This window comes from Aaosphaeria arxii (genome assembly GCF_010015735.1).
Source record: "Aaosphaeria arxii CBS 175.79 unplaced genomic scaffold BU24scaffold_8, whole genome shotgun sequence".
Taxonomy (NCBI): Eukaryota; Fungi; Ascomycota; class Dothideomycetes; order Pleosporales; genus Aaosphaeria; species Aaosphaeria arxii.
Window position 1 is genome coordinate 826,015 of NW_022983481.1, and position 24,146 is coordinate 850,160.

The window sequence follows — 24,146 nt, forward strand, 5'->3', positions numbered from 1 at the left end:
CTCTTCTTCTTCGAAGGCGTGGCTGAGTCGACTGTCTCAACAGGAGTTCCAGAGGTCTCAGTGGCAGTAGCTTCATCCGGCTGAATCTGGGCGATCGGTTCATCCGATGCAGTCGGCTCAATTGGTTCAACAGGGTCTACCTTCGCAATTATTTCTTGACTCGGTTCACTCGGTGCAACATAACTCTCTGCCTGAGCAGCTTCGACGGTTGGCTCGATTGGCAACGCGGGTTCCTCGGCAACAGCAGTGACTTCTGGTTTTTCGTTGACTTTGTCCGAAGACTCTTGAGCAATAGGATCTGCTTCCTTTTCTACTGGCAGTTCTTCGTCTTCCTTCACAGTGGCTTGTTCGTCCACGGCAGAGACAAGGCTCGCCGCCTCCAGAGCAGGTTCCTCGATAGCTTGGCTGGCACGTTTATTCTTCTTCGACTTTTTCTCCTTCTTTTTCTTCGAAGATGTTGAAGCAGCTGGCTCTTCTGTGGTCACTTCGGTCGAAGACTCGATAGGTGCTTCGGTCGAGACTGGAAGAGCTGCGTCGACATTCGCAGGCTGGTCTTGGGCCTCTAAGCTACGCTCCATCGTTTGAGCTGACAAGTGGGCGTCATCAATCTTGGGCTGAGTTACCTCCACAGCAGGCTGGACTTCATCGACAGGGACCTTCGTGTCAATAGGAGGCTGGACTTCTTCAACAATAGGCTGGGCCTCTTCTACAGTAGGCTGGATTCCCTCAACGGTTGGCTGGATTTCCTCGATAGTAGGCTGGATTTCCTCGATAGTAGGCGGGACTTCCTCGATAGTAGGTTGGACTTCCTCGATAGTAGGTTGGACTTCCTCGACAGTAGGCTGGACTTCCTCGACAGCAGGTTGGACTTCTTCGACAGGGGGTTGGACTTCCTTGACAGCGGGTTGGATTTCCTCGACAGCAGGTTGGATTTCCTCGATAACGGGCTGAGCCTCGTCAACAACGGGTTTCTTTTCATTGGTAGGCTGATCACCCTCAACGACAGGAGCGGGGACGATCTCGGGAGCTATAGCCTCTGAGACATTCTTCTCGGTAACAGGCCCTAGAGTGTCAATATCTTCCTTTACTGGCGCAGACTCGCTCGATGCTACCTCCTTTTCTGGCTGTGAAACAGTTTCAATCACGTCGGGTACACTTGGCTCTGCACTCGGCTGTTCCACAGTTGCAGGAACAGGAATAGGCTCCTCGATGATCTCCTTTGTCTCTGCAGAAGGCTCAGGCAACTTCTCGCTTTCCTCCGCCACCACAATAGGTTCGGGGACAGCAGGAACACTAGTGGCGGCCTCCGCAACAGGAGCTTCAGCAACAGGTGCTTTAACCTCTGGTGTAGCACTCTGTTCCTTCTTCTTGCCCCATCCCCAGGAGCCCCAAAGCGAAGATCCCCAGGTCGAAGATGAAGACGTGGGTCTCACCGCCGAGGACGATGAGACAGGTCTTGACGGAGGTTTCTCTTCCTTGACTTCCTTTGATTGGTCTTTGGGCGGCACGTCCGCTGCTGTTACTGGTGGTTCAGGTAGCTCTGGCGCAGTAATGTCCTTTGGCTGTTCTTTGGGCATTTCGATCGTTGCAGGTGGCTCTGGCGAAGCCGCGACATCCTGAGACTTGTCTTCGACGGCAGATGGCTCTTCCGCAGCGGTATGGCTAGGCTCGATGTCCTTTGGTTCTTCTTTGGACGCTTCGATCGCTGCAGAAGGTTCTGGCACCGCCGCAATATCCTCAAATTTCTCTTCGATGGCGGATGGTTTGTCGGTAGCGATTTCCCTAGTCTCGACATCATCCGTGGATTGGGAGGCGGATGGAGAGAGAGAAGACGATGGTGAGGGATCAGCGATCAAGTAATCCATCACATTGAAAGGTTTCAGTTTCTTAGACAAGAAATCGCGCGAATTCCGTTTCTTGTCATCAGCTGTGACAGCCATTCCAGCGGGTTCAACGTCATCCGGGTCTGCAAACGGTTCGGTAGCAACAGCCCGAGTAACTTCGCTATCGTCTGTTACGGTGGGCTTAGGCGCTTCATCCACGTGTTCGACAGCGGGCTGCAAGACCTCTTGCTCAATCTCGCGTTCCTTGTCAACGGACGGGATTACGGTCTCTGTCGCCGGAGCTTCTTCAGGGAGGGTGGCCGAGATCTCTGGCTCGATCTGCTTGCTCGCCCGTTTGCCTTTCTTACCCTTCTTACCTTTCTTACCTTTAGGGGCAGCTTCGACATCTTCGACAACGGGCTCGCTTTGAGCAGGCTTGGGCTGATCTTCCAATTGGATCTCTTGGGCTGGCAGGTCTTTATCCGTTGTAATGTCTGCGGTGCTTGTTTCCGGCTCGTTTCGCGCGACGACTTGAGCTGGTGCTTCGACAGGCTCCACACCAGTGGACGGTTCCATTTTGCCTTCGTCCAACTTAGCCTTCAACTTAGCTTCCAAGTTCGACTTGAATGTATCCTGCAAAGACCTATCCCCTTCGGTACCAATTGCCAAGTTGCGCACTTGCGTCTCCTCGCCGCCAGTAGAGACAGGCTCCGTTGCATCGAGCACCTTCTGCTTCTGCTGTTCCTTCAGAATCGAACCCTCGATTGAAGAAGGCTCACCAACGAGAGTAGCGTCGTCGGTGACCACGGAACCCGATTGGTTCTTCACCCAGTCGTCCTCGTTCTCCACAAAGGTCGGAATGTACTGCGAGGAGCTTGAGGGCAGGTACTCGGGCTTCTCTTCAGCTGGTGTGGGAGCTGCTGAAGACGATGATTCAGTGGGCTCAGAGATGGAGAGTTTCTTCGATTTCCCCTTCTTCTTTGATTTGCCTTTGGCTCTCTTGGTCTCGGGTTCTGGTATAAAAACGGCAGGTGAGGAAATCGCTTCTTCGGCTACATCTGGAGTAATGTGTTCAACCGTAGTGTTTTCGGCAGGGTCTGCTGCTATCGGATCTAGTGCGTCCACTTTCGGGGTCTCGACATGCTCTTCGGTAGGAAGTTCCATCGATATCTCGGCCTCGGAGTCAATGTTCTTGGCTTTGGAACCCTTCTTGCCTTTCTTTCCCTTCTTTGAGCTGACAGTCGGCGTAACCTCCTGTGTCGATTCCTTGATCTCTTCAGGCTTGGGCTCAGGAGTCGGTTCTGCTGCGAGCTTGGTGGTTTCCTGAGTACGGTCATCTTCTAAGGAGTCCTTGGCGGCAGGCAAAGCAGGTGAGGCAGAGTGCTGTGGTTCAGCTGCAGCATCTGTGGCCCGTTCTTCGACATTACTGCTGACCTCAGTTTTCTCAGCGCGGGACGGCGATGGCGATCGATCTTTCAATATGGCAGTGGCAGCAGCAGCCGTAGCACCTCCTACTAGGGCACTTAACGCAGCATCTCGCATGGAAGACGATGGCCTTGGCGGTGATGATTCTTTGTCACCGGACTCGGTGGTGTCGCGCATTTTACTATCGTCCAGAGGGGCACTTGGCTCCAAAGTAAGTGGAGGTGGCGCCTCCTGAGCCGATGAGAGATCCAAGCTTGGAAGATCGAGAACGCTGGTCGGGAACGACGAAGCTTTAGGCGTTGTCTGTTGAGACTCCGTCAAATCCTCAGTCTCCCCAGTGTGGACTCCAGCGTCCTTGGTCGGGGACGGAGTGGCTAAGCCCCAGGCTGTCATCAAGGGGTCATCTTGGAAGTTGCCGATGCTTTCATGAGGAGATTCGAGGGCGGATTGGTACTCGTCCTCGCTTTCGCGGTCTGTCGACGCAACGGAGGGACTTCCGCTGGATGGAAGGGCTGGGAGTATTTCCTCGATCTCGGCAGACTTACGAGTCTTCTCGAGGAGATACAAGGGCCGGTACTCTCTGTTGCTAGAGATCTCAGACGAAGGAGTCTTGCCATGTCGTGATCGTACTGGTGAAGTTGACTGGCTGGGCGATCTGTTAAGATCGAGTGTGAGGTCACGCTGAAGACCTCCGGCCGAAGGGGGCCTACGGAATCGAAGTGGTACGCTGGACGACGATCCTCGAGAGCCAAGTGAACGCGATGAATCTGTCGTGTCAAGGCGTGGAGAACTTGGTGATAGTGGCAGAGGTGGCAATTCGTCATGGGGAGGATGTTCATCTGGGAATGCCTCCAACTGCCACGGCGCCAGTCCAGTAAGGCGGCTCAAGAGTGCACGACTATCCTCGACGGGTGTCTTCGGTCGATCGACATTCGGAGGCAGAATTGGGAAAGGATGGGAGTCGTCGAGGGTCGGGAGAGGGAATTCGGGCCGATCCCCTGGGATGCCACTATCCTGGCCGTACTGATGATGTGAAGCTTCAAGATCACGCGCGCCTACCTCATCTCCGGGCAGTGGAGTGGCTACCACTGCCCGTTCGTCTAAAAAAGATTGGTCTTCATCGGCAGCACGTCGTGTCTCTCTAGATCTATCACGTTTGGAATCGAGATCCTGTACAACAATGTCTTAGTATTATATACAAACGGCAACAAAACGAAACTCTTCAAAGCAAGATACACATGCAATGCTAAAAAGGGACAAAAAAATCAATGTACCTTTGCATCGAAGGCGTCTTCGCCATCCCTGCTGTCGGTACGGCTCCTTCGTTTCTCGCGACGGGAGCTAGACGACACGGTCGAGCGTGCGTCATCATCGTCCGAGCCGTATGTCGAGCCACGGTCGGAGCGATGTTTCCTCCTGCGATGCCTTCTCTCTTCATCCTCCTCTTCCTCGCGTCGCGATTTGGAAGATCTGCTCGAGGTATCGACGAGGCTCTCCTTCGACTTGCTGAACAAACCAAAAAGACCGCTAGACCTCTTCTCCTTTTCCTTCTCCTTCTCCCTCTTGGAGCTGCGATCCTCGTCGTACCTCGACGATGTAGATATCATGGACGCGTTGTCGTCGAAGTCGCCCTCCCTTCTCGAACTACGTCGCGACGATGATTTCCTGTCGCGATCGTACAGGTCGCCGGGCTCAGAAGCTGCGGAAGACCTCGATCGAATGCGGGTGTCAGGCGAGCCATTCCTCTCGCTCTCATGCCTCTTGTGCCTGCGTTTGCGCTCGCCATTGGCTTCCGAACGCGCCTCGGAGATGGCGGATCGAGTGTCCCAGTCGTCGCTGCGCTCGTCCGTCTCGCGGCGTCGATGGTGTCTCCTCTTGCTCTCGCCGTCTTCTAGAGCGTATCCGCGATCCTCGCTGCCGTTGCGATCACGTCGTTCGAGCTCCCGTTCGAATTCGCGCTGCTCGCGGCGTCGGCGGCGTCGCTCCTCGCGGTCGTAGTCGTCTTCATTTCGACTTCCCGAGCTGATTACCGATCGGTTGTCGCGGTCGTCGCGCTCTTCGCGGGCGTCTCGGTCTTCGTACCGGACTGATTTGGGCGATTTGGGCGACTTCTCTGACTTGGGTGACTTTTCGGTTGGGGACTTCTTCTTCTCATCCGAGCCGGCAGAGAAGAACTCGTCCGAGTCCCTTTCGACTGTTCCTTCGACCTGCTTCTCGCTAGAGGGGCGGTGCTCGAGATCTCGCACAACGGTTCCAACTGATGATGGAGCCGATGGCTCTGTCACGGGGCCCCACGAATCACTATAGGTTTGTTCCTTTGGCGTCACGGGACGAGACGTAGATGTTGTCTCTCTGTGCTCTCTAGACAGCGAGGATTCGCCCGGAGGCTTGCCAATGTAGTCGCTATACGAAACTTCCGATCGGAGCGGTGATCCAACGGAAGGCGACCACTGACCACTTTGTCGCTTAGCCTTCCTTTCCTTCTTTCGCTTCGAGGAGTCCACAAGATCAGACGGATCCTCGACGTCATTTTGGGTAGTGCTGGAATACGAAGTCTTCTTATCGGATTCATCGTAGCTTCGATTACCGTTGGATGTTGACCTCTCTTCGCTGCGCTTCTGAGCGGTCTCCAAGTTCTGCCTGGCATGGTCTAGATCTGATGACATTCTGTCTTGGTCCTGTTGCATGGCTGAGTACACGAGCCCTGCGAAGCCTCCGGCAAGGCCAGCCTTCACGGCACTGCTGCTGCTGCTGGAGGACTTATCACGGGAAGAGGAGCTTTCGTGGCGCTCACGATCCTCATATGAATCCGCGGGTCTGGGCGAATAGGCTGTGTATGGCGGTCCCTCTACAACAGGCTTGTGCTCTTCCTTGCGTTCGGGTGGGAGTGTGTATGCAGAGTAAACGGGCTCAATGTCCCTAATGTCACGCTCTATCACCGGCGTCTGAGCCGGGCTGGAGTCAGATCCATCCGCATCGTTGAGGCTCTGGCGTTTAGCGGCCTTGGCCTTTTTCTTCTTGTCCTTCTTGCTGAGTTTGACTTCCGGTTCCGGGATGACTTCCTTGACGGGTTCGGGTACAACTGTTGGTATCGACTTGGAAATAGTGGGCTCTTCGATGATGCGCTGGGCTTCAGGAGAGACGATCTCTGCCTCGGTGCTCTTGGACTTCTTCTTGCTTTTCTTGCCCTTCTTGGCCGAGGCTGCCCAGTCGTCTTCGTCGGTCGGCAGGATGGGCGAATCCTCTTCGAAGCTACCAGGAATGTGTGGCTGGTCACTCTCCTTCGTGCGAACGTCTGATGGAGCGTCTTTTGGTCGGTAGATGGCAGTGCTGACATTGGAGACTGTATCATCTGGATAAGGAGTCTCATAGGAAGGTTTCGGTGGATGATGGATGACCGTACTGACGTCAGACTTTCCATCATCTGGATATGGCGGTTGAGAGCTGCCAGATGGACGTCGAATGACTGTACTGACATCAGACTTATCGTCCGGATATGGCGCTGTGTAGGAGCTGCTTGAAGGTCGTTGAATGACAGTGCTAACATCAGACTTTCCATCATCGTAGGAAGAGGAAGATCGAGCGGGTCTACCCGCTGAAGCCACGTACGAAGGCGTGGCATTGAAATCGGCGAAGGGATTGTCTCGCGAGGTAGAGGTGGTTGATACCTCAGACTTGGGCTTGTCATCCCAGACCGCGGTCGAGGCGGCCGCGGCAGCAGCGGCCGCAATTGCGGCCGTTGCTGCTGCTGCTTTGGCGTCCTTCTTCTTTGACTTCTTGCTGAGCTTCGATGTTGAATAGTCGCCCCAGCCGTCGTCTTCCTGTACCGGCGAAGATACAGTTTCTCGGATTTGGGAAGGAACGGCTGCAGCCGCGATGGCTTCAGCTTTGGCTTCAGCTTTGGCTTTCTTTTTGTCCTTCTTGGAGCTCTTCTTGGACACGGTGTCCGCCCAGCTATCCTCTTCCTGATTGGGAACGTACTGAGTGCTTGATGGGACTTCGGGGACTTCAGAGCGCGTGATTTCCTTGTCTGGACGATACGAAGTCGTCTTCTTACCCGACTTGGGCGACTCGGCCTCTACGACTACCTCGTCATGATCCTGTCGTTTGCGATCGCCCAGGTCGCTACTAGAGATGAATTGCTCGCGGTACGAATCAGGCGTGGGGACTTCGTAGTTGTGAAACTGGTTCTCACCCCAACTCACTCGCGAACGTGCTTTTGGACTATCGTCTTGCTTCAGCTCTTCGTGCCTGGGGATCGGCTCGGTCGCGGGCTCTTTCGTTGGTTCGATGGCGGGAGATGGGGGTAGTGAGACTGCGCGTTCGGATGGTGCTCGACTGCCTGGGGGAGTAGGCTGGATGAGATTTAAGCTAGGGACGGCCCATTGGAGGGATGAGCCGCCGTCTTTGGTAGCGGTGAATGAGTACGAGGGAGGATAGGGTGGGACCCGGGGTCCAGCTGTTTCGTCCTCATGAGCTTGGGAGACGTGGATAGTAGTATCGCCTGCATTAGGATCGATCTTAGGGGAGGAGACAGTATGATCTAGAAGCTCTTTCGGAGCGAAGAAGTCAGCTTGCGACACGGGCTTCTCCTTGTATCGATCTTCCCAGTCTTCGTAGACCTCACGCGCGTTGGCTGGCGTCTTGGCCTTCTTGAATAGATTGGGATCGAAGATGTCGTCATCTGCGTAATCTTGGACGATCCTGCTGGGTTCGATCTTCTTGACAGCAGGTTCCGACTTCTTTGCAGAGGATTTCTTCGAGGAGGAGATGGCTGCCGATGTGATAGCTGCAGCTGCTCCGGCGACAGTTGCGGCGGCGGCGGTTTGCTTCCAAGTATCGGGTTGAACGATATCGCGTTCGCGCTCTCGGAGTTCATCTTCTCTCCTTCGAACATCGGTGGTCACCGAGCTTCCTGTGCGCTGCTGCTCCAGTGGCTTCGTGTATCGATCGCGATCGCTGCTATACTGTCGCTCGAGGGCAGCCAGCGCCGCCTCACGCTCTCGCTCTTGTTGACGACGATCGGAGTCTGCGCGAATCTCGGCATCGCGTCGATCTGCCTCCCGTCGTTCGCGTTCGATCTGCTCGGCCTCGCGGCGCAAGTCTTCTTGCCGATGGGCTTCGAGAAGAGCAGCCTCGCGGTCTCTGCGCTCCTTTTCCTGCGCCTCCCTGGCCTCTCTTGCGTCGCGCTCGCGCCTTTCCGCACGCTCGCGTCTCCGGACGTCCTCGAGTCGCGTGGCTTCGATGCCGGCTAGACGTTCGGCTTCGTACTTGCGGGCTTCTTCTTGTTGGCGCTGCAATTCTCGGCGGCGGCGGTCCTCCTCGTCGCGGCGGGCTTCTTCTTCGCGACGGAGCTGTTCTCGGCGTTGGCGGTCCTCTTCTTCGCGACGCTGTTGTTCGCGGCGCTGGCGGTCCTCTTCTTCGTAGCGCTCGCGCTCGAGCTTGCGCTTGCGCTGCTCTTCCTCCTCGCGGTCCGATTCTCTGCGTCGCTCTCGCTCTTCCTTTCTCGCTTGCTCCTTCGTCAGCTCGAAGCGGACGTTGGAGGTGGGAGAGGCGATTCTCTGGCGTTCTTTCGCTTTGGCGGCAGTGAAGGCGGCAGCGCTGAGAGCGGCGACACCTCCCACAATGGCAGCGTCTTTCTTGAATGATGAAGAGCTTTGAATGGGAGAGGATTTAGTTCGTCGTGGGAGAGGTGGTGGCTTCTCGTCTTCGGGAGATTCAACGAATCCAGGGGTATACCCTTGAGAGAATGCGGGAAAGCCAGATGGCGCGGTGTATGCTGGTGGAGGACCTGTCTGCGTTGAGTATATCGCTCCTGGTACCTGATGGATGGGTTGAGGCTGCTGCAGGTTGATACCATCGGGTCGCGAGGTGACTATAGGTTGAGGAGTAGGACCGTAGCTGTTCCTTCTAGCATCAAAGGAAGTAGGGTCAGAGGATTGTACAGGATAGACTGATTGCAGAGTGGGGACACTGCTCGTTTCACTGTCGTGCCGACCCATCATAGTACCTACCGCGGCGCCAGCAGCGACGCCAGCTATCGCAGGGCCGGCGATCGACGAGTTGTTTGCAGAGTTGTACAGGTTGTCAGTAGAAGGCTTCTTCTTCTGCTTCTTGCTTCCCCATCGCCATCCCCACTTGTTCGTGCCGGAACCGTTTGAGACAAGAGACTCTTGGCTTCGTCCATAAAGACTGCCAAAAGCGAGACCAGAGTTCACACTCGAGGAATCAGAAGTGTCATCCTCGGGGAGAGACTCCCACCCATCGTCATCTACAGAGACCCTGGAGTGTCGGCCTGAGTGTCGACCACGGCCAGGGCGGTTCTCACGGACAGCTACGACTTCTGGTCCGTGGCGGTTACCTTTGCCGTTACGTACGGCTTTTGCGGCTGCAATGGCCGCTGCGGTAGCGCCCAGTCCAGCGAGTGTCGCCTTGAGTTTCTCCTCGGACGACTTGCGAGACACCCGCTTGCGAGGCTTGACGTAACCTGCGCCGAATGCGAGAGGGGAATCAGAAGATGACGAGGATCCGTTGCCGAAATTGAAGAAGCCCTTCTTCTTTTTAGCATGCGAAGCGCTGCTCTTCTTCCGCTTCTCCTTAGGTTGGGGAGCAGCGAAGAAGCCGCCTAGGAAACCACTCTGCGGCCTCGAGGGTTGCGAGACATCGACGAAAGAGCCAGAGGTGATCGAGCTGCGGGAGGAGCGGCGTGACTTGGCTTGTCTGCGCTCGTAGTCGGTGGACTCACGTCTGTGGCGGACTTGGATCTTCTGGGGAGAGACCGATCGGCTTCGGTTTGGTCGCTTCTTCTGCGATGAAGAGCCTGTTACAGCAGAAATGGCGGTCGCGGCGAGGCCGGCCCCCATGGCTGCGCCGATGATGCCTGACTTGCGATCCCTCGAGTGTGATCGAGACCTCGATTCGTCCGAGTAGCGACGTACGATCTTGTAGTCTTTCCGGCCACCCGTGACGCCCGTTGACATCACAGAAACGCGATCCCCGGAACGGCTCCTGCGTCGATAATCAGAACTGCCATACGAGTAGCGCTTTCGGTTGCGTTCGTCAGACCGGCTTCGACTTCTCCTTGCGACTCGTGTACGCGAGTCACGGCCGGACTTGATGCTATAGGTATCGTCGAAGTCGTCACGGTTCTGGCTCCAAAGTGCCTTGCCAGCCGCTGCGAGACCAGCGCCTGCCAATCCACCTGCGAGCCAGCCGGACTTGTTGCTGCTACTCGAAGTCTTGATCTTGGACCTCTTCTCGTCACCGGACAGAGACGTTCGTGAGGCTTTCTCTGTTAGTCCGTATCTCGACTGTTTCTCGATGCCGTGTGGGCGATCGAATTCGGTAGACCGCTTTCGACCGTAATGATGCTTCCGCGGCGCTTCCAGGACGGATGATCGAGGGTCGAAGCAGTACCTACACACTCCGATCAATTCGGTGTACTCTTCCATCTTCTGCACGTCTTCGTAATCCTTCCACCAGTCGACGAACTTGCTAACGGGTCCTCTGTGCTCGTGTCGCTGTGCCATGCCCATGGATCCGCCCATGTAAGGATCGTGAGAATGGCCGACGCCGTTGTGATGTTCGCCGGGGAATGTGCCAGGCATGGAAGATGAATGATGGTGCGTGTGAGTGTGAGTTTGAGAATGTGAGTGGGAGTTGTGTTGGGAAAGGCCGTACGCAGCCAGGCCTGCTGCGCCAGCTGCATACAACCCGGCATGGGAGGATCCAGAAGAGTGTTTTTCCGGTTTGCCAGGTCGAGGAGGTTTTGGAGGAGGCGCACCGTCGGTAGTCTCGGCGTATGAAGGGATGAAGCTACCTTGCGTGGCGCCCATGGAGGAATTGTTACCTTGATGGTAGAATGATGAAGATGCACCCTGGGTGCTGCTATTAAAGCCGTTCGCGGGCTGGTACGATGCAGACTCCGGGGTGCTAGAATTATGACCCAAAGCATAGCCCAAAGCAGCTCCGGCTGCCAATGGGGCTGTCGAGCTAAACTTACTGGGTTTTGCGGGTTTCGCAGGTTTTGATGGTTTTGATGATGTTGGTCGTGGAGGCTTGGAGGGACCTGGGCCTTCGTCGTCGTCGTTGAAGGCGCCAGGCATAGTTGAATAGGAAGGTTTGGAGGGTTTAGAAGGTGTAGTAGCTGTGTTGTAGAAATCCGCCGCCGATCCGGATCCTGTATCTTGTGCAGGGATGAAATCTGCGGAAGCAGAAGTAAGATGCGGTGTGTCGGCTCCAATTATGACTGAGGGCGGTTGAGGACGCACTCCAGGCTGGTGTTGGACACTCTGACCTTGGTCACCATAGTAATCTGCTGCAGCGCCATGAGGATTTGCATCAACAGGGCCCTGTCCAGGGAACTGGTTAGAAACGTGAGGGTCCAGCTGAGGAGGTTGTGCCCCAACAGGCAATGCGCCGGACATCATTGGGGAGTCTGTTTGGCCTGGGAACTGTGAAAATCCAGGGCTATTAATCTGGCCAGTAAAGGTCCTGGTGACTGGCTTTGGGCTCTCTACAATGTCACCACGATAGCCGCCAACCTGCGACATGCTGCTGGAGCGCTCCGAGCGGCTTGTCTTCCTTTTCTTATCCTTCCCATCCTTATCCCGTTTCCTGTCCTCTCTGTCCAAACTACGGGATCTTTCCCTTTCCTTTCGTGGGTTTGATGATGACTTCGACTCCTTTCGACGCGGCGTGGAACGCTCATCTCGAGGATCGTCGTACAAGTCATCATTGACGCCTCGCGAGCGCTCGGAGCGCGCAGGCATGGCGTCGTAGGCCGTATATTCTGTAGCGTCGTCACGGGCCGTCGCGTACGATGAAGCCGTGGAGCCGGGAGGGGGAGGATAGGAGCTCCGCGATGAAGACGGTCGCGGATCGCTGTCTGTTCGTTTGGGCTTCCGGGTGCTGCTCGAGGAGACGGTCGACTCCGCGCGTTTGGAGCGACGCGTGCTGGAGTCGCGGCGACTCTCATCCTTGGACGATCCATCGCTTTTGCCTGAGAATCTAGTCCACATGGTGCAGGTCGTGCAGGAAGCACGGCGGTGAGGTGTGTGCTGTCAAATTATGATGGTACTCTTCGACTGTCGCAAAAAGTCGCTGGGACGTGGGGATGCGTGTACAGGGAGTTGATGTATCTCGCTCGCTCTAATGGAGTCGTTTCATCGTCATGTCGTTATTACTGTATACAAGAAGGTTTGCAAGGAGTACCAAGATTACTTGCAAAGATGTCTAGATGATGAAGGAGAGACACAGACACCGCTCACCGGTTCCTAATTGCAAATCGACAGCTGAGTTGTTGTGGCGATTGCAGATGGGAGATGGCACCGACTGAGCGAGCTGCACTGCTTGCTGCACGTCCAGCTGGACAAGGATGTCTGGTGGATCTGCCCAAACCAGCCTCGTGCATTTCCATTGGGCCAACCCGCGCCTAAGCGCTCATCACACGGATTTCACAAGACGATCATATGTGCGCATAATAATGAAGAGAAAAAACATATCAATTTATGTATGCATGTGTGTGTATGTAACTGTATGTAATGCGCACTCTGTTGCATTTTGTTGAATTTCAGATGATACCCTGCTTCACCTTTCGATCATCCCCCATTTATATAGAGACGACTAAGGGAATGGAAGGGGGGGGTGAATGTTAAGTCAGGGGTTCAATACATAGTAGGAATGCGGCGGTTTGTTTTGATTATTGTTTTTGTTAGCTCGGTAGCCGCCCCGAGATTGGAATTCAAACAAAAACAATCGAAAATGCCCTACGCCTGGAACGATGGAAGGAAGAAAGGGAAAAGGACGCTTGTCGCGATTCCCTCGGCCGGACGATTCGTTAGTCGACCACCAGACCGACGACGACGACGGGCGTGCCGCTTTTCGTTATTCGGTTAAGCAGAAAAGCCTGGTAACCACGCCCGACCCGCCGAAACCCTGTCAAGCATCTTCCCTGAAATCTTGTGATTGCTATTGGTACAGATGCCTCCACGTCAAATTCGCCAAAGAAATTTCCCAGTCAATAGATAGAGATACTGTTGCCCAATCCAGCCCAACTCCTCGCTTTTTTTGCTGTAAGTAACGCCGTGAACCAATGCATGAAATGGTAAACCCCCACGAACTTAGTGGGTGACGCATGTATGTACGACATCCAGGCTGCCTATCGGATACCAAAGAGCTGCCTGATCTGCATGACCTGCGTTTTTTGCGCTGCTGGCAGTGCCTCTATCTGCTGGGGGAGCAGCTGCAAAATCGCTGCATACTGTTGTTGTTGCTCAGGGGGAAGGCTAGCGAGTTGCATTGTGGGCGCAGGTGCTGGTGCTTGATGCTGCGCATACTGCTGTTGTGGTGGTGGCTGTTGCGCCTGGACAGGAGGAGTAGGTGCCGACTGAGGCGGGTATCCACCATATGCCGGGGGCGGAGGTTGATGCTGCGGTGCGGGAGGTTGGACAGGAGGCGCTGCGGCAGGAGCAGCAGGATTCGTTTGCTCGACTACTTGTGCCAGAACAGAAGCATCAACAAGGTTGAGTATCAACAAGGCCTGGAATATGGCATAGGCAAGTTGGGGGGCTTGTCTGAGCAGCTCCGTGGCCTTTTGCGGTTCATTCATAACGAGACCCTTCATCTGCGACAAGATATCGAGCAGTTGTGGAGGTGGCAGCGTCGAGAGGGTTCGCGAGATCGCGTCTGGCGCAGTAAAGTTCGGAGGAACGTCGACACCTGGAGGTAGGGGTGGGAGAATGTTTGATTGCGATTGAGGAGGAAAGGCACCCTCGGCAGGTCCATTCGAAGGCGCCGGTGCGCCGAAGTTTGTTGGGGGAGCAGTGTCTCCAGATCCATTGTCGTTGGACCAGTCAACCCTGAGCTTCCTTCCCATGATCTCGTGGTCGTTCAGGTTGCGTACGGCGGAGGCTGCTGCGTCGGCATCTGCAAACTCAGCGAAACCAAAGCCCTTGGGTCTACCAGTCTCCTTGTCGTATACGAGTCGGAAGTTGAGCACCTGGCCTACGCGACCGAGGGTTTCGACAATCATCTCCTCCGTTCCTCCTCCAGGATCGTGAGCGTCATTAAGGACAGTTAAGTGACAGGATTACTCACCATAAGGAATATTTCCGATGAACACGACGCGTCCTGCTTTATCATTTGGCGGCATATTGACTTTGAGGAGGATTCGCTGTGTTTTGTCTGAGGTTGTAGTTGGATGTGAAGTTAGGTGAGTTCTTTCAGTTGGAAGTTGCGATTGAGCTACGCGCACGGTGAGCCAAGACTTTTAGGGCAGACAGAGCATGGGGAAGTGAACGCAACCCTTCACCACTCTTCACCACGCCCCATCACCTTCATACATCCGATAGATTCAGTGAATGTGTATCTTAGTCTGCTTATAGGTGGAAATTGGCTATTGCTTTATTTATGTGGCTCTTTTGAGAAATGATCTATGACTGACATATTTCGAAATAACACGGCTCTCTAGAAGTAATGCTTCAGGAAAGTATAACATTCACCCGCATTATGAGACCACAAAGTAATTAACCTCGTCAACGTAACACATCGGAATCACGCAAAAATCCAATAAAAAGCATCTTAGATCATCCAAGGATATATTAAAAATGCCTTACGGTAGAAATTCTATCTATTCCAACGTCTTAACTCTCCTTGCTAGTACTATACTAGCATATGCGAAGCGCTGCCAGGGTAGTAAATTCCACAAAAATCACCCAATTGATAAATTGCTTATTATTGTAGCACTTATCCAACTCATAACTTCGGTCCGCAGCATGCACCGTCCTTGTCGATGGTTGCTTCCACGGTAGGCTGGTGATGTTGCTCACTGACCAGCACACTCTTATTGAACCCCTGCTCGCTAGGCGCGACATCAAGCGCGGGATTCTTATCAAAGAAATTGACAGGCTTCATGTGAATCTTCAATATCTCACAAGGCATGACGGGGAAATCCTGGAGCACAAAGTTAGTTGAGTAATGGGAAGAGCGAGCTTAGTTCAGCTTACCTCAATGCGTGGCACGTGGTTGATGCCCGCTTGGATGTAGACAACCAGATCGGTGTCTTGAACGTTGTCCTTTCGGTCTGCCCACGATCGCACGCCGGTTCCGCCTCGCGACTGGTTCGTATATTTTCCTCCTGCGTACAGTTCGCCATCGCGATGCTTCACGACGTAGATGTTGTGGTCGGAGAATTCTGCGCGCTTGTAGTTGAAGCTGTCCTTGTCTGACAAGATCTTTTGGAACGGTGGGGCCTGGATCTTGTAGGCCACAGGCTTTCCGTTGATGGGATTGCGAACGTTGGCGTTTTGGATTTTGAATGTACGATTCTTGTCGTAGTCAAGATCGTAGCCTCCAGATTCCGAGATTACGGTTTCCTTGGTGAAATACCCGGTGCCGTGAGGGTTGAACTCTGATCGAGGCATGGCATGGGCTTCCTCGTAGGCGACGCGGTTATCAAGCCCGTCAATCATTGGATCGACACGCAGACTGAAGATGTGTTGATGATGAACGGCGAGAACGCCAGGATGAACGACCGTTCCAAAAGGTACCTCAATGCCCTCATCAATCGGTTGCGTGCTTAATATACCTGTTGCTCGAATCTCATAATCGATCTCACCGGCCTGGTTGAAAATGAAGGCCAGAATGTACTCGTAGTTGGAGACGGTGATGATGGATTGGAGCACAAGCTCGCGGGAGCGTACAACGGCAGCGCGACCGGTTCGGTAATTGGTATGCTTCCAACCAATACCGGCGTCCTGTTCGTGTATGCAAACAACGTTGTCCATTGGAGTGACCCCGCCTTTGTCGTCAGACAGTACTGCGTCCAGGTAATAGATTGATCCTAAGCAGTCACAACCGAGCTTGAGGTTGTTTGCCATGATTCCCGCTCCGGCATCACCAAGATCGAAGGCGGATTTCTTATGGAAGGGGTGGCGTGGGTCAGCATAGGGGATGTTCATGTCAGAAAGGCTTAGTCGATAGAACAATGGGCGTCCATCGTATCGCACCTGGGAAAATTAGTGATCAGTAGGATAATGACAAGACTGTTACTCACATCGTACAAGACCATGCCTTCTCTCTGGTTGAATCCCACTCTGAACTTCCACTTTTGCCAAGCAAGAATACTTGATGTGCCCTCTCGGGTCACTTGGAAGCTTGCACCTTCCGGCTGAACAACTCTTAAGGGCTTCAGGTCTGTTCGCAGACTCTGGTACTCAGAAACGTATTCATTTGGCGGTTGCACTTTGTATGGGCCAATTGGTTTAATGGTGTTATCGACACCTGTTGGCATGATATCGATACGGATTACCTTGTTGTTATCGGCGGTGCTAACGACAGGGGATATGGGCAACGGAAGTGCGTAGTGGTTTGAGTCCGCTTCTCCTGGGTTCATGGGATCACGCAAATAGAGGAAACATTGATACAGCCTTTCCTCATCGTTGACACCATCAGATCCTATACTCCTAGTCAGCTCTTAGGACATTTATGCATGCATGAATTCGCTGACCGTAGATCCAAGGGTCTGAAATGACCACAGTTCCTTCTGGGAGCTGAAGTTTGGCAATCTCTGCTTTTACGCTTTCATCCTGAAGCACCGCCTTCTCAATGGCCACGATTTCCTCGCCATCTCCGTTGGCATGGAAAAAGGGGCCGAGAAGCACATTGGAAACTACGTGTCCGGTAGAAAGATCAACAATGGCCTCGTGGAATTTATTCTGAACATAGCCTGGTCAATGCCTACGTCTTTCAATGCATATATCGATTTGGACTCACGGTGTTGCGTATGTAGTAATTCACGAATGCCTTTCGACTGATACTTGGAAGAGAAGTCTTTTGATGTTCAGCATCTAGATACTTCAGGACTTCGGCCTTTGGTGGCTCTTCCAGCGTCACGACCTTGAAATGTAGGTCTGTATGTGCTGGCCATGAAGCCTTGATTATCGATGCAGCAGAAGTGAGTTCTTGTGCTGACAAAGGTGCAAGAGGATGGGTCGCAACGCTCTTGGCGGTTGATGCCGCAGGGCTGGTGGCGATGGCTTCTGTGGACATTGTGCAAAGCGAAATAGTTCTAAGCCAATGATGATGCTACCATGGAAGTGAACTTCTTAGGAGGGGAATTGAATGATGGAAGAGTGTTATGTTCTTATAGTGAGATCACGTAAAGATGTCGGAAGAGGGCGATGCTGGAAGTTTTTACCTAACATTGTTGGTCTTCCAAGCGTAGTGCGATTTGATAGTCTCCTCAGCCAGTACAAGTCAGTTTCTCGGTCGATGATGGAGATAAGCCGGGTGGACTTGTCTTATTGGGATTAGTGTCAACGTGGGAAGAACAATCGCCCCTGTATCTAACTACCCCGCACTCCCACCAGACAAGATACCTACGTACAACCTACCTAACACAAACACGTACGGACACTTGGACATCTATGATACGAGAAGTATTCATCCCTCTATTTCTTGATGATGTATGGTTCTACTGCGTTACACACATGCTACAGACCTCTTCGCCACAGTCAGCTTGTCTCCCAGGTTCCAGTCATACAGTCCTCGATTCCTATCAACCTGGCTAGTGCTATGTGCAGGCATATCCAAGCCTTTCAACTGATAAACCCTGGCCTATCTCTGAGCAACTCCCGTTAATCCAGCCCACTTCGTAATAGTCATATCAGAAGATTCATCGGAAATCAGATTCCATCGTCGGACAAGAGACTCCGCTGTCTGACTTATCTTCAACACTGCAAGACGTAGCACACGTGATCAATTTTGATGCCAGTGAGTCGCAGCTGCATCCTTCATTCTCTAGGTCCATTTGGGTCGACTTGAATCGTCTGCCATATATCGAACTATGGGCAACATGCAATATCATCCCGAAGTTCTAAGTACATGGTCGACAGCCTTTGACCCAATCTTTTCTCTGCGGTTGGCAGTCACCAGAGTTTGGAAACACCTTCGCGTGCCCCCTGAAAGATTCTCCCATACACCAATTGATCATGGCACAGCCTGGCACTGACATCATTCTTAGTACAAACTGTTTTTTCTTGAATACTGCCTATTGTTCTTCCAGGCCCTTGACTGTAGCCGAATCGGGCTGTCCAAGCACTATATCAATATTACCGATTATATTACTGTATTTGGCACTTCCAACGTGACAGCGACCAACCGATAGATTGTATCATCCCCACAAAAGTTTCACTTACGGCCATGCGAATCGGCTGTTTTCCTCATGTTCATTGGTTACCAGACTCACTTCCCCATGGGCACGTTCTCAAGCCGAGATTCGCGAAATGGCATTTGCCATACTCTTTATATTGCTGACCCTTCCAGCACCCCTATCCAAATCACGGCCGATCTCTTTTGTCACCCTTTAATTCTAGACCGATATATATGGATTTCGATAAACCACGTTACCTCCCCCACACCAGGTCATCCGGACACTTCCCGAGGGATTACCGAACCAAAGCACCAAATGCACTGGGCACCAATTCATTTAGGTGCCAATGCGAACGCCAATCAAGGCTGGACAGTCAACCTATCTGGTGCAATTTGAGTAATTAGTCCAATATTGCACCATGGCAGGTATAGAGGAGTCAGGTTGTTATGCGGACTGATATATAAACCGTCTCCAGGTGGAAAGCTACGTTGTACGCCTTCCTTGAGCATTCTACCAGTATCGACACCTTTTTGCGAGTTGTTCATCTATCAGTTATCATCATGAAGACATTTGCTGCTGCCACTCTCCTCCTTGCGACTCTTGCTGAGGTCGCACAGGGCCACTGTATGTATAGATGAGTCTTCATGGTTCTTTCGTGTACTGAAACTGCTAGACATATTCCAGTACCTCACTGCCAACGGAGCAAAGGGTGCAAAATACCAGAATGTTCGGACGAACTCTAACTACAACTCGCCCGTCACTTCCCTTAGCTCCAACGACTTGAGGTGCAATGTCGGCGCATCTTCTGGAGGAGGTAACACCACGACGGTCTCTGTGGCCGCAGGCTCATCTGTTTCCTTCACTGCCGATACTGCAGTCTACCACCAAGGCCCTGTCTCCTTCTATATGACCAAGGTTTCGGACGCAGTAGCTGCCGATGGCTCGACCGATTGGTTCAAGATCAAGGAGATCGGTCCATCCTTCAGTGGAGGTCAGGCAAAGTGGGATATGAGCTGTGAGTAGGCCCAGTCTTGCTTAGTTACGTTTTACTCATTTTCCACAGTGACCTATAGCGTTCAGCTTCCTTCCTGCATCTCGGCTGGTGACTACCTTCTTCGCATCGAGCAGCTCGGCATTCACAACCCGGGATCGCCACCTCAGTTCTACGTCGCATGCGCTCAAGTCAAGGTTACCGGTGGTGGCTCCGGAAGCCCGAAGCCTACCGTCAAGATTCCTGGTCACGTGAAGTCATCCGATCCAGGATACACGGCCAACATTTACAACAACTTCAACTCTTACATTGTCCCTGGCCCCAAGGTTGCGACCTGCTAAACATTGACGACATAAGACTGCCTGAGCGGCCGTGTTGATGTGGGGATCCATGGCTCATTGTTGCATAATTCGCCGCGATGTAAATAATGCATCTCTGCTGTCACCACTGGGATTTTAGACTTCTTTACTTTTCTTCATTGTCTAATATAACATTCGGTTCCAACACATTACACTCGTTTGCTTCCACGTACTTGATATTCCTGGATCACAATAGGTCCATCTTTTTCTTTCTCACTTTCAAGTTCTATCTAACGGGTTGGCGTTCGCTTCTTACTCTGCATTCAATGACAACCGGCATGGAAGACGACACCCCTCGAGCCTCGTTGTCACAGTTGGTGAAGAACAACTTTCTAGAATGACTAACGCCAAATCATAGGTTATGATTCACACAACACAACATCACATAATCTTCAAACGTGCGACAACGGACCGGCACCGCGCAACTAAATCACTCATAAAATTCACAATTTAGGTTCAGTTATACCAATAATTCATCACGATATCAAAAACATTTGTACATTCTTCACACTGCCCTCGTCACTGCCATATCACCAATCATTCCGTTGGGACAGCTTGCCAGCGCGCACAATCCTCGACATCCGTGTTCGCCATGTCAGCGCTCATGTCTATCTATTCACGTCAACGCCCATGTCTGTCTATTCACACCTGCATCATTGCTTTGCCAACATATAAACCACCAACATCTCTCAACATGTTCACGGATCATCTCCCTGGCTATCCTCCACTCCTGAACACCTGAGTCCAGAGGCCAACCTATCTCGATACGTCCTACATTTCCAGTCTCTCTAACTCCTTAAATTCCAATCCTTCCTTTAACACCTCATCAACAACCCTAGATGGCTGGACCACCACCACCGGGACACCAGTGGCTCGTCGACGTGAGCCAAAACCCCAACATCAACCACGACCCACTTCCACCACCAGCCTTCGAAGAAGCCCTCCAAGCACCCCCAGGAGCCCCCGTCGGCGTCATCGTCAACGGCCCAGCACCAGGCGCCGCCGTCCTCCTCGGCAACCCAGCAGCCGCACCACCGCCGCCAGCCCCAGCACCACCCGGCATGGCCCTCCCCATCGGACCACCACCCCCCTACGCCTCCATCCCCATCCCAGGCCACCCTCCCCTCCATCCAAACGGCGGCCCAGCACTCTACACGCAGCACCCCTCACACCCACCGTTCCCACCGCCTCCTATCCCGGGCTCCGGAATCTCCCCCCTGAACTGGGGCTCCGGCTACGGCGGCTTCCCCGCGCCCTTCGCCGGCAGCGGTCTCCCCTGGACTCCCGGCGCCGCACCCCCCGTCCTCGGCGGCGTCGGCGTCGGCGGCATGTATCCAGGCGGTATGGCAGGCATGGGGATGGGGATGGGCATGCCCTACGGCATGGGGGGAATGGGAATGGGTCTCCCCTTCCCCTTCAAGCCTCCCCCTCCCATCATCGACGGCGGATCCGGCGCCGTCCCGGGCGCCCAAAACGACGCGACCGTGAAGCCGGAGGGTGACTTGCCGGGCCACACGGTGTGCCAGCCCGCGGAGACGACGGCCGTGTACCGCATTCACTGTAACTGGCCGCCGTGGGAGACGTCGGGTGTCCCGTTGACGGTCGAGCCGATGCAGGTGGATAGCGGGTGGACGGTGAATCGGCTCATTGGCGCGATGAGGTTGCCTGACGCGGATTGTCAGGGCTGGGCGGTCACCGAGTGTATAGAGCTGGGGAATGGGAGGTGGGCGAAGGGAGTGCAGTTTCATCATGGGCAGCAGCAGGCGACGGAGCAGACGTTGGGGATGGTTGGATGGGGGAAGGAGAGGAATAGGAATGGAGAGAGTCCGCTGTATTTGTTCTGCCATCGGATTTAGGGGGTGTACGTCGGATCGATGAATGGGGTGTCAGTGAACAGTTGTAGATGGTAAGATGGACGATGGTGTATGTCGGTATCGGGGATTTAACATGTATATCTTTTCATTTCATTTCATTCATCATGGTATTACCCTCTATCCCTTTCCCAGGAAATCCCAATCATTCAATTAATTCATCAATCATAACCTCCTCCTCCTCCTTCCCCCTTCAAAACACAAACCTCCCATCCCCCATAACCCCCCAAACCTCCCCCACCACCCCCCTCTGCTCCCCCCTCTTCGCCCCCCTAACACCAAGATACCTCCTCCCCTCGAGCTCGACCTCCCACTCCCCCGGATTCGCACCCACGACCAACCCTCCCGCCTCCTCTAGCACGCACCAACCCGCACAAACATCCCAAGCCCAGCACCCACCCTCCCAGAACACGTCGAGCTGGCCCGCAGCGACGTAGCACAGATCGAGCGCCGCGGACCCGGAACTCCGTATCGACCGCACCATCTTCCCGGCCCCGTCCTCCTTCGCAGACAGCAGGGTCTTCGCCACGCGCGTCCGGAGATCCCAGTTCGCGCCGCTGCGTTCGGAGCCCCATTCCAGCGCTACGAGGCAGCTCGACAGCGAGGGGAGCGGGCGGGGGATGGGGTTCAGGGGGAGTTTGAATGTGCGGGTGGGCGTGGTGAGGAACGCGCCGCGGTGCTTTATCGCGGTGTAGAGGTCGCCGCGGAAGGGGTTGAAGACGACGCCGACGACGGGGATCTTGTCGATGGCGAGGGCGAGCGAGACGGCGGTGTTGGGGAAGCCGTGGATGAAGTTCAGGGTGCCGTCGATGGGGTCGCAGATGAATGTCGGGTTGGGGGTGAGGCGCTGGTTGGTCTTGGAGGTTTCTTCGCCGAGGAAGTGGATGGTGGGGTGGGAGGCCGAGAGGCGGGTTAGGATCATGGTTTCGATTGCGCGGTCGGTGAGGGTGACGAGGTCGCTGGTGTTCTTCTTGGTCGTTGGGGGTTGGAGCGTTGGGTCGGCGTCCAGCATCATTTGGCCGGCTTCCCGGGCGAGAGTGACGAGGTCATTGTGGATTTGGAGGAGGGATTGCTCGGTGAGGTCGTATTTGGCGAGGGTGGTGAGGAAGGTTTTGGGTGTGTTGCAGGTGGAGGAGGGTGCGGTGGAAGGTTCAGAGATATCTGGACTGCTGTCCATGGTGGTGGCCTTGGAGCTGAACGTCGATATCTGGCGTAGTGACTTCGAAATCGTTGTCGCAGCAGTCCTAGGAATTATAGGTCGTAAATCGACAGAGGAGAGGAAGCTCTTATCAATCCAATTGTCCCTGAAAGCAGAAAACCCGGAGCTGAACTCTCTCTTCACAAGCCAACACTGTCGAAAGCGAACGTTGCTCTTAAAACCCGCATGTGTAGCTTCACCTCGCGAACTTATGTACCTCGAGCGGGACGGCACACCCACTAACGAAAGCTTATGCCTCCTCCCCCAAGAGCGAGATAACGAAACCTGAGCCTGACCTAGCGTTCTAGACATCATTAGCCGTCGTGGTGGCTGGCCGCTGGACGACCGTGTCTGTCTCGCACCCGCAATAGGCCCAATGTCAATCGATCAATCGAGAGGAAACCGAACCGGCCGATGTCGAATGTCGCGCGAAGGTAGAGAACTCCACTCGCACGTCACCTCCGTGCCAATCAAGTCACTAAACACTATCGTCCCATGGTGGGTTTTACATATACCCATCCATAGTCATAAAACAAACATCTCAGCATTACTCTCTTCCATACCTTTGCACGCACATCAATCCCCCTTGTCATCGTGGCGTACATGTACATGTATCTGCGTACACCTGTAACGGGATATTTCGTTAGTTTCACAACGTTACCTCGGCCCGACTTACGACCTCAACATTGCCCTGCACATCTCGTCCCATCTTGCAACATTCTCCAAAGAGTCAAGTCAATTGGACAATTGGACGTTCCTAATCTTCCCGAGGAAAACGTGAATACTTGGCGACTTTTGACATCAGGGTTCGAGCCAATTGCTCATCTCCAGAATTAAGGGACCCCAGGAAAATGGTAGAGACATCCTTGGACATGACTGGGGTTAAGGTCTGTGATGGGTTGATAATTGGTAAGTTGATAACAACACCGATAATCTCACCGAAAGTTTTCTATACACGCGGTGAGGCCGACATACATATACCTAGCCCTGTCAGTGCTTGCCATCAATCGAGCAATCAGTCAGTCACTCTCAAAACCTCAGTCGTCCTCTTCCAGCATTGCAACCTCCGCCTTCCACCCCGGAAAACCGAAAAGACTTCAATAAAATACGTGTGAACAACGATAGGAGAGGGAAGGAGGGTTATCATATACCTATCTACCCAGACGCCTACCTTGGTGAGTGTAAGCTCTGTAGGTAGGTAGGGCTTGTAGGCAAGTAATGCAATTGAGTCCCGTTGCATTGACGCCATTCATTCCTGTCGTCAAAGCGTAAGTATCCTATTTTTCGTTGCATGTATTTCTCCTACGTATGTGTATAGCTAAGCTACA

The 24,146-nt window shown here is 53.6% G+C and overlaps 6 protein-coding genes across 6 annotated transcripts; 2 read left to right on the forward strand and 4 right to left on the reverse strand.

Moving 5' to 3' along the window:
• Window positions 1–4,418: 4,418 nt before the first annotated feature.
• BU24DRAFT_270122 (uncharacterized protein) lies at window positions 4,419–12,571 on the reverse strand. The gene has a single exon (XM_033522581.1). It carries the CDS (start codon window positions 12,266–12,268, stop codon window positions 4,514–4,516), a length of 7,755 nt encoding a protein of 2,584 aa, XP_033380454.1. The 5' UTR covers window positions 12,269–12,571; the 3' UTR covers window positions 4,419–4,513.
• An 836-nt stretch (window positions 12,572–13,407) lies between these two features.
• On the reverse strand, window positions 13,408–14,400 carry BU24DRAFT_412644 (uncharacterized protein; the record flags this gene model as incomplete). The annotated part of the gene is made up of 2 exons (XM_033526124.1): window positions 13,408–14,294; window positions 14,346–14,400. The coding sequence occupies 2 exons, from the start codon at window positions 14,398–14,400 to the stop codon at window positions 13,408–13,410; spliced, it is 942 nt and encodes a 313-aa protein (XP_033380455.1).
• Window positions 14,401–14,838: 438 nt separating this feature from the next.
• On the reverse strand, window positions 14,839–17,464 carry BU24DRAFT_425953 (uncharacterized protein). The gene is made up of 5 exons (XM_033528860.1): window positions 17,022–17,464; window positions 16,756–16,963; window positions 16,303–16,703; window positions 15,254–16,255; window positions 14,839–15,200 (listed from the first exon to the last, which is right to left on the reverse strand). Exons 1-5 carry the CDS (start codon window positions 17,295–17,297, stop codon window positions 15,003–15,005), a joined length of 2,085 nt encoding a protein of 694 aa, XP_033380456.1. The 5' UTR covers window positions 17,298–17,464; the 3' UTR covers window positions 14,839–15,002.
• Window positions 17,465–18,877: 1,413 nt separating this feature from the next.
• Window positions 18,878–20,160, forward strand: BU24DRAFT_270155 (lytic polysaccharide monooxygenase). Its single transcript, XM_033522583.1, has 3 exons — window positions 18,878–19,023; window positions 19,073–19,414; window positions 19,463–20,160. The coding sequence occupies exons 1-3, from the start codon at window positions 18,960–18,962 to the stop codon at window positions 19,729–19,731; spliced, it is 675 nt and encodes a 224-aa protein (XP_033380457.1). The 5' UTR covers window positions 18,878–18,959; the 3' UTR covers window positions 19,732–20,160.
• BU24DRAFT_270151 (uncharacterized protein) lies at window positions 20,161–21,821 on the forward strand. The gene has a single exon (XM_033522582.1). The coding sequence runs from the start codon at window positions 20,589–20,591 to the stop codon at window positions 21,603–21,605; it is 1,017 nt and encodes a 338-aa protein (XP_033380458.1). The 5' UTR covers window positions 20,161–20,588; the 3' UTR covers window positions 21,606–21,821.
• Window positions 21,814–22,797, reverse strand: BU24DRAFT_353054 (uncharacterized protein; the record flags this gene model as incomplete). The annotated part of the gene is made up of 1 exon (XM_033523764.1): window positions 21,814–22,797. One exon carries the CDS (start codon window positions 22,795–22,797, stop codon window positions 21,814–21,816), a length of 984 nt encoding a protein of 327 aa, XP_033380459.1.
• Between the last annotated feature and the right edge of the window lie 1,349 nt (window positions 22,798–24,146).